Consider the following 11,373-nt stretch of genomic DNA (forward strand, 5'->3'; position numbering starts at 1 on the left):
TATTTAGATTATCTCTAGAGCTTTCTTTGAAAAACAACTAAAACATTTGGATCCAAATGGTACAGTATTTCAGGTGAAGAGTAAAGTACAAATCAGTGAAAAAGAATCTGACCAACATTTGCATGCTAACATATTTGATTTTAGCCCTTTAAGCATTCCCATGAGTGGAAAATTTCCATTTGTGCCAATGATAAATGGACACACAAACTGTTTGGTTTGAAAATGAGTAGCTCTTTCAAGAAATAAAAAACGATTTCATGAACGTATGTGAGACTTTATATTTAGCAGATCTTTCTCAACTAAGGTCGGGATTACAAAGAAAGCAGAAAGATTTTCTTAAGTATTTATGAGACTGTATCCAACAGCAGGAGGTGGTACTTAAGACTGGAATTGCAAACAGAAGCAATGAAGATAAGTATCAGAAATGGCTGCTATTCTGCAACAGTTTGATTACAAATTTATCGCTCAGATATAGGATTAGAAATTTGGATTTTTTTTTTCCTGTGGAGATGCTCACTGGATTGGAAATAATCTTTCTGATACTGTCAATAGCAGAATTCATAATTGGAATGTTGGGGAATGTGTTCATTGGACTGATAAACTGCTCTGAATGGGTCAAGAACCAAAACATCTCTTTAGCTGACTTCATCTTTACCTGCTTGGCTATCTCCAGAATTAGTCAGTTGTTGGCATTACTTTTTGAATCACTTACATTGGGACTATTTTCACATGTATTTTCTACTTATAAACTAGCAAAACCTATTACTTTACTTTGGAGAATAACTAATCACTTGACTACCTGGCTTGCTACTTGCCTAAGCATTTTCTACCTCCTTAAGATAGCTCACTTCTCCCACTCTCTTTTCCTCTGGCTGAAGTGGAGAATGAAGAGAGTGATTCTTGTGATATTTGTATTTTCTTTTATCTTTCTGATTTTTGACTTTCTATTGTTAGAAAGCTTTAATGATTTATTTTTGAAGGCCTATATATATGATAATAGTAATCTGACTTTATATATAGAAGAAAGTAAGACTGTCTATTTTGAAACCCTGATTCTTCTTAGCTTGACCTGTTTGCTTCCTATTGTTCTGTCCCTGACCTCATTGCTCCTTTTATTTCTGTCTTTGGTAAGACATATCAGAAATTTGCAGCTCAACTCCATGGGCTCAAGGGACTCCAGCACAGAGGCCCATAAAAGGGCCATAAAAATGGTGATGTCTTTTCTCTTTCTCTTCGTATTTCATTTTTTTTCCACACAAGTGGTAAATTGGATATTTCTTATGTTTCCAGATTACATGATTGTAAAATTTATCACGTTATTAGTCTATGTCTTTCCCTCAAGTCACTCATTTCTTTTGATTCTGGGAAACAGCAAGCTAAGACAGACAGCCTTGAAGATACTATGGCATCTCAAAAGCTCCTTGAAAAGGGAAAATCTGTTACACCTTTACAGACAGATTTCTCAGAGTCTTTTCAAAGATAATAACTTAACGAGGAAACTTTGAGGATCGATTTTCACTTCTACAGTTGTTTTTTCTACTGGGTTCCTGTAAGTATTTTGTGCATAATTGAAGTTTCCCTTAGAACAGGTTGCTTTGATAATAATTCACACATGGTTAGCCGATACAATTTTAAAAGTAATATTTTTTGTGTAAAACGTTGGTTACCAATAGTTTTAAATCCCAGATATTCTTTCCCAAAGAGAATCTAAATTATTTAATTTTATATGCAAGAGATGTATGTAATTGCAACTCCTGTGAGGGAAGAGGCGTGTAGTTCTTTAGAAATCAAGATGAATTACAAACTTGGCTAGGTAGAAGATCTATAAAATGTTGATTAAAATGTTAATAGAGCAACTATAGTCATAGATGGGAAAAACATGACCTCATAGCTTAAAGGTCTTTTATTGAATGGAACAGCATTTGCATTCTTGTATTAAAGGTCCTGCTGATAACAAGTGAATGAGATGTTTAAGAATAAGAATAATATTTGTAGTGCAAAATAAAATAATATTTAAGTAAAAACTGGAAGCACATGCTTATAATGCTAATCTTAATCTGAAATTCCAAATCATAAATATTTTTGATGTAGCTAGGCATTTATTAATGTTGTTAAATTCCAGGATATGCAATATACATTTTCAGAGTGACAGAAATGGATATTTCTACCATATTATGTAATAGACTTAAAATATATAGAAAAATTATTACTTAATTAAAAATCACACTCATATTGCCATTAGAAAAGATCATAATTATATTTTGAGAATGATTATGTTTGTGTCTGTGCACATACATTTTGTTATAATCTGATCACTAGAGTTTTTGAGAAACTAACAGAAACAGGTCAATAGAAAAGGCATTGAAAACAAAATTTATAACGAAACACCACTGAATAAATTTTCGATATGCATAAGTATATATAGTGTTGTTTTTATAATAATCTACATTCAGGTAAGATAGCTACACATTGTAAATAAAGGAAAGGGTGGAAAAGTGTAATATAACATTTTAAATATGATGGTATGGAGTATACTATTGTATAGATGCTATACATGTATAGATAATGCAATTCTTTAAAAATGAAGAATTCTTTTTTATGGTTTACCTTTGATGTATTCTTCAAATTATGTTAAACAAAGAAAAAGCTGCAATTAAATGGTGATAATTACGTGGGTTGTAAATTTATACTAATGGAAGGACCAGGGCTGTTCCTTGGAGCTGGGAATGATGTCAGAATTCTCATTTTCCCCATACTCCTACACTAGAGGTGGGGAACCTTTTTTCTGTCAAGGGCTATTTGGATATTTATAACATCATTCGGGGGCCATACAAAATTCTCAACTTAAGAATTGGCCTGCTATATTTGGTCAAACATTTAATTAACTCACCCCTAATGCCTTGGCAGGGTTAGACCAACTGACTTCATGGGCCTTACATGGCCCACGGGCTGGACATTCCCCACCCCTCTCCTATACCATATGTAATAAATTGAACTGCAAGCATGTCTAGACTATGTGGTACTTCTGTGTATCAATAACAATAATGATAATGGTTTTAATGGCAAGAAATATAATGTCTATTTTTACTAAGTAAAATTTTACTAAAAAATGTACATACATTATTTTGGACACCTAGTATTTTACCAAAAATTGTCACTGTAACTATCTTGCCTTGGAACAAGGTAATACACAAACCAAGCCAAATACATTTAGAGTCAGATACTGAGTTTGTTGGATACTCTTCATGTAAATGACTTAAATAATCTGATAATCTCATCTCTTTATAAGATAACCAAAAACATTATTTAGTTTTTGGTGTTACTAAACTTTTCTTTAGTAAGCAAGCTAGAGTAATTGAGCTAACTTGTGAGCAACACTTACTTCTAATAAGTGGGCCTTAGAGGTAAATGAGTAAATGTGTAACTAGGAGTATGTCTATACACATGCAGTGACCTAAGGAACATAGAACTATAAAGACCAGTGCCCTATTTTTGACAAAGAAGTATAGCAATGGACTAGTAAAAGGGGACCAAGCCACAAGCTGGGGTTATTGTAATTGATGTATTGTAATCTGCATATTTGAATGGCAGGTGAGATCAAGTTTTGCACTTCCTCTTTCTCCATAACAAGAGCCTTTGTGGGGGACTCAACAACAGCTAAACCACAATCCAAGAAATGCGATGGCCAAGACATGCATTGCTGGCCCCATACAACCTGGATAAGAAAGACTGACATGACTACATCCTACCCTGGGACCAAAGTGTTGGGGAAATGCAGATATTATCACCGATTTCTTAACTACCCTCTCTCACCCACCAAATAAACGTTCATTTTAAGAATCTGAGTGTAGTCATTGTTTGTTTCAACTTATCCACCCAGCTGATTTACAGAAGAGGAACAAATAACTCATTTCTATTGATGAAATAGTTGTATCTCTGATCCATAGGTCTAGTGCTGAAGGCATCAGAATATATATCAAGCACAGCAAGGCACATTTTCTTTTTTTAAAAAAATATATTTTATTGATTTTTTACAGAGAGGAAGGGAGAGGGATAGAGAGTTAGAAACATCGATGAGAGAGAAACATCGATCAGCTGCCTCCTGCACACCTCCTACTGGGGATGCGCCCGCAACCAAGGTACATGCCCTTGACCAGAATCAAACCTGGGACCCTTCAGTCCGCAGGCTGATGCTCTATCCACTGAGCCAAACCAGTTAGGGCAAGGCACATTTTCTTGAACCGTAGTGAGTGTATATATATATTGGATAGAAACCCATACCTATACTGATCTCTGAGAAAGAGACATGCCATTTTCCTCAATGTCTCAGGTGGTTTATCTGCTCTCCATCAGTAGGTGGCTTCTCCTTGCAAGATCTTGATTAGACCCCCATCTCCTCTGGGCCAGGGGCACCCTGTAAGGGGTGTCTGCATCATCACACAGTCATTCTCCATTCTGTCATTCGAGACACTAGATATGTTGTCTAGAGTAATCTAAGTCCTATTCAGGACCTTAGGACCAATCTTTACAAGAACAGATTGATCTGAAAGGTTTGTTTGATGAATTTGAGAAACATATATAGGCAAACTTTTTTGTCTCTTAGTACATCAAATCCTATCCCACAGACTATAGCCTTAGAAGACTAAAGAAATGCGTAACCATTCTTATTTGGAGCATGAGACTCTAATACTTGTCAGTGTGGGGTTGGTGAGTAAGTTAGACTGGCCCTATCTGAGCTTTGTCACGAGGAAGAGCCAGTGGGAAATGTTTGTCCTCTAAGAATTTTTTTTTTTTTGGGGGGAGGGGGGAACGTAGCTATAAGTTTTGAAAACTAAAAGAGTATGCTAGATGAAACAAACATCTACAATAAAACATGAAAGGATGTTTGTGGATAGCAGTGATCAAGCTGGGCAAATATCCTCCATTTGTGAAAGATGAAATCTCTGTCCCTTCAAGCTGTGACCCTGACCCCAGCCAATTGTTTCCTGGGCTAGGGTACAGCCAAAGAAACAGTGAAGATCTCTTTTTACCTAAATAAACATAAAAGCCAGTACTTTAATTACTTTCAGAGGGATCCTTGCTAAGTTCAATACATGAGAGTTATAATTGTGATTCAGAAAGAACCGGGAACCTGTTTCTTTGATGACAAATAAATGGAAAAGCTTGCTATTGACAGGATCAGACAGATCATCTCAGCTAGGGGGACAACTATTGCTGGCTTCACTGAGACTAATGGGAGATCTATCAATATGGTCCGAGAGAGGGGAAAGACAATAGAAAGAGTCAAATAGAAAGCTCATGTATGCTATTTCACTGGAGATGTCGCAGACACAGGGAGGAAACAGGAAGACTTCATGCCAAGAAAGGACAAGACAGGAGCTCATAAGATCTTCAGTGGAATCACCTTACTTACATTCACATAAGTAGTAGTTCATTATTGTACAAGTATATAGTCAATATCACTCAGGAAATCAGGATTTAAACAAAAATTAGGCTAAAGTAGAACTCTGCATGTATTTTCTCACTATTCCTTGGAGGAAATGTCATTCTTTATAATTGATAATTATAAAATCAATGTTCACAAATTTTCTGATTTTAATTATGGTCATTGCTGTAGTTTAATTATTTTGGACTATCACTATAGCATAGAGATAGATTTAATTAATTGTTATTTGCCCAAACATTTTGTAATAATCACCGTCATAGTCTATATAATAAAAGCCCACCGACCTAACAGCAGAACGACCAGAACGACTGGTCAACCAGCCGGTAGCTATGAAGTGCACTGACCCAGACCTTGCTGCCTGTGCCCTGACAGCCCAGAATCCGGTTCACCCACACCCCGGACCCTGACAGGAGAGAGGTGGTAGCCTGATTCCTCGTGGAATTGGCCATTGGTTACCTTGCTGCTGGGGCCAACCTCCCACAGTCCCTCCTCCTGGCAGTCCTGCCCCCCCCCCTCGCCCCCCATCATCCCCGATCACCAGGCTGAGGGACTCCACCCGTGTATGAATTTGTGCACCAGGCCTCTAGTTTATACATAAAATAACACCTTTATCATGATAAATATAAAACACAACCATTTTAAGAATGAAGCATGTCGAGGCAGTTCAACCCAGGAGTTGAGACAGATCTACACTTAATGCACATTAAAAAAAAAGTGATTATTAGCTTGGACTTAAAATTCAACTCATAGCATATGGTGCTTGTGATTTTTTATAATTTGTCATTATATCCTTTAGATTAAGTTTCTCCTTCCGTGTAACTATGAACTCAAGTATTCTTTTATGCCTAAGCGTATCCTGGCTGACTTGTTGCTATCTGGCTTTTGTCAACTGCTAAACCATGCCAACCAATGGAGTCCTCTTCTCTGGTAGCCTTCTATATCACTCCAGAGCATTTCTGAGAATATCAGAGTCCTCTGGGGACTATTGCCCCACTGCCACGAAACCTAGAGTTTCCTACCCACCTCCAATTCCCTGGGCTGGAAGTAGCTCTCTTTCTTGAAAAATAAAGCCCCCACAAAGGCCCCCACATCCTGGGTGCTAGAACTACAAGTTTTTAGTTTTTGTATGACTTCTGGTTAGAACCACAAAGACGAGAGTGCAGTGTTGGCTATTTCAGTGTTAGTATAGCAATCTTTCATGAGTTCGTACATAGGTTGTAAAATTTCCTCTAGTTTTAAGGAGTTACTTTCTTTTCTTGCTTTTTTACTAGGTTCACAGTCAAGTCTTATTCATTTTCTCTTTTCCTGTGTTCCCAATAAGATTACCAACGAAATTAGCACTCATTCCTTTCACAAAGTTATTGAGGGCCTACTATTTGCCAAGCCCACCCTGTTCTAGGAATTGGAAATAGATCAGTGGTCAACAACAAAATAGACCCTTTCCTCATGGAGCTTCCATGATTTCCAAGGTTGTATAGTGCAGTGGTCGGCAAACTCATTAGTCAACAGAGCCAAATATCAACAGTATAACGATTGAAATTTCTTTTGAGAGCCAAATTTTTTTAACTTAAACTATATAGGTAGGTACATTGTTATTAACTTAATTAGGGTACTCCTAAGCTGGCCTTTGCTAAAAACGTCCTCAATCTGAGGGGTCGACCTCAGCGAACGTACCCCCACTTCTTCTAATGCCACTTCTTCAAAATAGACTCGCCCAGGCCGAAAACAGACTTCTGCGCATGGGCCACGAAGTTTCAATTGCACTGTATGTGCACGCCCGCACGTGGTATTTTGTGGAAGAGCCACACTCAAGGGGCCAAAGAGCCGCATGTGGCTCGCGAGCCGCCGTTTGCCGACCACTGACCTATTGTATTAAATATAATAATGTTAGTACTGTTTATGGTACATGTATGTATAATACATTCTAAATGTTTGTCACTCTTTAATTTCATTATGTGTATCTTTTCCTAACAGTTCTAATTACTTTCTATTAACCATGAAGCAAGAATTCATGATGGAATATCTATGCCAAGCATCTATTCTCAGGGTGTGACTTAGAATTGAATATCCTTACCATCCAAAGGATTGGAGGTTCAAACAACAAAGTCTACATTCACTGTGGTACATATGTGTGGTACTAACTACAATGGAAAGTAGCAATGATTTCCTGAGATGGGTTGTCAGTCCTTAAATATGCATAAATATAGAGCACAAATTCTTCAATTTCAAGAGGATAACATAGAACATGTATGTGAAATACATGATTCTGAAGACTTTCTTACACTATTTTGTAAAATTAGATTGCTTACCTGAAAAAAAAGGTAATCTTATGCTCTTTTTTTGTGTCATAAACATGCACACACATATATATTTTTGTGGCAAACTTAAGTAGAAGTTTTTCTAGGTGTAACTTACCCAATTCTATACACACTAAGAAATATGTAGGAAGTACAAATGTTATGGACTCCATCAGTTTGTTTTCTGCCAAAAGACACAAGGTGCCCCACTTATTTCCCTTTCCTCAACCAGCACCTCAACTGCCACAGAAATGACAGAAAGGCCTGTCTCAGCTTCTTATTCCCCCAAATCAGAATAAATGAGTGGCTTGACGGATACAGGATTCCAAGAACCTTGCAAACCATGTGAAGCGAATTGTTCTGCTGAGTACTCGAATTCCAAAGTGAGATGATTTGAGTGAAGAAAAAAATGAAAAATACCAAGAGAAAGGAGATCACAGTTTGCATGGCTCTTATGTGGACCTCGGTGCTGGGATCTTGAGTTCCTTTGCCACTGAGCTGCATGTTCTTCAGATGTTTCCACATGGAAAAGATTAACAGCAGAACAGCTGCCAGGGACATAGTAAAGGGTATGAAGTTTGCAAGCATGAATAAAGTCTGATTTGAAAGGTGCATAATGTCCCCCAAGTTAGTCTCCCAAGTGATGTTTCCTTTATCTTCATTCATCTGCATTTTTTCATCTGTGCCTACCACTGCAAGATGAAAAACCAAGAAGACCAAAGCCCCCAACAGTATCATGATAACCACTCTTTCAGCTCTCCATTTGAGGTGAAGAAATAAAAGGCTGGAGAAATTGGCTATCTTGAGCAAATAAAATATGCTAAGGCTAGTAGCAAGCCACAGACTAAAATGGTGGCTTGTCATCCAGGCAATATGAAATATAAGTTTTACATCTAAACTATAAAATGCTAGATTAAATACAATTGCATACCAATTTAGTACTAATACACAGAGCAAACAAATTCTGGAGACAGCCAGAGCAGTGAGAATTCCATCAGCGCAGGAGATCTTTTGTCTCTTGACCCAGTCAATGCAGTTCACCAGTGCTATGAAGCCATTGGCAAAATATCCTAGAACAAATTGTATTGTGAATAGGCTGGAAAGAATGGCTGGTAGTAAAGCCATGATGTCTAAAAAGATAAAGAAATCCAAGTCTAATATCACTGGTCGTGATTCTTTTAATATTCTCACCTTAAATTCAATGTGCAGTTGTTTTCTGAATTTGCAGTGAATTTCTGGTTTCAATTCTGCGACCAATGCCAAGCAGGAAAGCTTCAGGGTATGCTAATAGAGAAGTTCAATGCTATCTTTATGGAAAATATTGTTTTCCAAGGACTCCCATTCAAACAGTGTGTATTCCTGCCACTGGCTGGATTATTTCATAACTGATGTTGAAGTGAAAGCTGAATTCTCATTTGCTAGGATGCAAATAAAGACATATTGTTTTGCAATTTTTTCCCTTGTTTGACCCTTCCACAATTTGTGTTCAACATTAGTTGTTTATTAGTAAAACTTGAAAACCCAATATGCAGTGAATGTCTAAACTATTAAATAGAGCTTGGTCATAACTAGGGTGATCATCACTATGAATTTTTTTTTAATGCTAGAATTATGTGGAAAGAATTCAAGCTTTTCCTATTAAAAGCATCCTAGATTTTCTCAGGAACACTCTAAAAGTTGGTTGCTGCTAATTAATAATTTCGCATAACTATATTGTCAACAAGCTCATAAATAGCCCCCCACTAACTCAGACAAATACACGTACATCTGGATGGAATGGATGGAATCAGTGTTCTATACTTTCCAAAAGGGTAAAATTCGTGTCAGGAGGTCATTTAGGTTTAAATCTGACTTTTCTCCCGTGCAGACTTCCAACCCATTATTAACAGCTATCATGCATATCTTTCATGCTTAGGTCTTTGATAAAGTTTCCCTTTTGAGTCTATTTAATATTTAAATATTAATATTTAATTTAAATATTTAGAAATTTTGTAAATATTGAGTACTTCAAAAGAATGTTTTTCATTGCAGATTCCAGACTCCTATTTATAAATATATGCTTTTATTTTTCTCTTTAATTCATTTTTTACTACTTAGTTTTTTAAAGATTAATAGATGTTAAAATCAGCCTGTACAGTTGGGTTTTATTCAGTAACAATTTTTATAGAGTAATGGTGTTCAGCAGAGGATCTTGGAATCAGACTGACACAACAGAAAACACAGATTCTCTGCTTTGTATATCTCTGATCTTAGACTCTTAAAACTACTCTCTGTCTCAGTATAAATCATCAGTAAAAAGTCAGAAAACAATGATATCCTCTTTGGGTGGTCTTTGTGAGTAGTAAGTATACTATAGGGCAGCCGTGGGCAAACTACGGCCTGCGGGCCGGATTCGGCCCTTTTGAAATGAATAAAACTAAAAAAAAAAAAAGACCGTACCCTTTTATGTAATGATGTTTAAATTATAAAGGTGTTTAAAGTGTGTATACATATTTGGGGGGACACCCTGTATTTGTGTTGAGTGCTTCCAATTGTGCCTAATAAGTACACCACCTACTAAGGATTGTTATTCATTTGATCCTGTGTTATTTGATACTTCAGAGTTAACCTGGGAGAGCATAGGCTTTTGAGTACAATGTAGAAGTAAAAGGCAAGATTTCCTCCTATAAAAACCAAGATAAAGGGAGTTAGTTGCCAAAGTTTTATTTTAAATTCATCTGAAAGCTGAGCAAAGCAGGGAGGTCAAATGAACTAAGATCTGGAAAGAGGAGAGTCTTTTCAGGTAAAGAGATTATCTGTATATTCAGTGCAATCCCCTATCAAATTCCAACAGGCTCTAATGGCAGTGAGTAACTATTCATAAAATGTAGATGCCTATACATTGTGCCCAGAATAGCCAGAAGAATTTTTTATAAAAGAACAGTTGGAGCATTACAGTTCCTGGAAGGAAAGAAAGAAGGAAGGACTACCGCAAAGAAGAAGGAAGCAAGGAAGGAAATTAATATTGTTGGATTCTAAAAACAATTATTTTACAGCTGAGAAATTTTGCTTAATGGTCCTCAGATTCCCCTTCCCTCCAACCCCCACCCCCGAATTACCCTACTTTTAAAGTGTTCCTCATTTAGGAGCAAAGTTTTCTGTAAATAACAGTAAGTGACAAGTACAGGTAATGGACAAATCTTGAAGAACAATAGTTTGTAGTATTTTCAGGTAGCTTTGAGCAATTAAAAACTGCACTGATTTTATTATAACATGGTAAAATTATAATTATAAATATGTACTTATTTCTTGGCATATAGGAAAATTTCGATTCCAGGGATATGTTTTAGAATACAAGAAACTCTGAAGGGAGAACACAGGAACAGATTTTTTTAAAAAACTCTCCAAACATTATTAATATACCAAACTCCTTGTATTTCCCCTTCTAAGCTTGCTTTCATTTTAAAGAGAAAATCCTATCTCTATGGCTGCCCATAAGTGTGATATGAAATAACGTGTATGGCAATATATAAAGAAAAAACCGTCCTGTACCTACCACGTGTTCAACTCCAAAGCTAACAGGAGACAGGAAGGGGCGGGGCGCCAGCGGCTGACAGGCAGCGCCGCAGCGGAGGCAGAGGCTGCACCACA

At 36.8% G+C, this 11,373-nt stretch overlaps 2 protein-coding genes across 2 annotated transcripts; one reads left to right on the forward strand and one right to left on the reverse strand.

Moving 5' to 3' along the window:
* Positions 1 to 321: 321 nt before the first annotated feature.
* On the forward strand, positions 322 to 1,505 carry LOC102239501 (taste receptor type 2 member 42). Its single transcript, XM_014540145.1, has one exon. It carries the CDS (start codon positions 510 to 512, stop codon positions 1,503 to 1,505), a length of 996 nt encoding a protein of 331 aa, XP_014395631.1. The 5' UTR covers positions 322 to 509.
* Positions 1,506 to 7,868: 6,363 nt separating this feature from the next.
* Positions 7,869 to 9,783, reverse strand: LOC102239822 (taste receptor type 2 member 46-like). Its single transcript, XM_014540148.1, has one exon. The coding sequence runs from the start codon at positions 8,866 to 8,868 to the stop codon at positions 7,954 to 7,956; it is 915 nt and encodes a 304-aa protein (XP_014395634.1). The 5' UTR covers positions 8,869 to 9,783; the 3' UTR covers positions 7,869 to 7,953.
* Between the last annotated feature and the right edge of the window lie 1,590 nt (positions 9,784 to 11,373).

The sequence above is a fragment of the Myotis brandtii genome, unplaced genomic scaffold, assembly GCF_000412655.1.
Source record: "Myotis brandtii unplaced genomic scaffold, ASM41265v1 scaffold237, whole genome shotgun sequence".
In the NCBI taxonomy this organism is placed as follows: domain Eukaryota; kingdom Metazoa; phylum Chordata; class Mammalia; order Chiroptera; family Vespertilionidae; genus Myotis; species Myotis brandtii.

What these genes read in the sequence shown, in the direction of transcription:
- LOC102239501 (XM_014540145.1), top strand. Translation starts at nt 510, where the DNA reads ATGCTCACTGGATTGGAAATAATCTTTCTGATACTGTCAATAGCAGAA.
- LOC102239822 (XM_014540148.1), bottom strand. Translation starts at nt 8,868, where the DNA reads ATGGCTTTACTACCAGCCATTCTTTCCAGCCTATTCACAATACAATTT.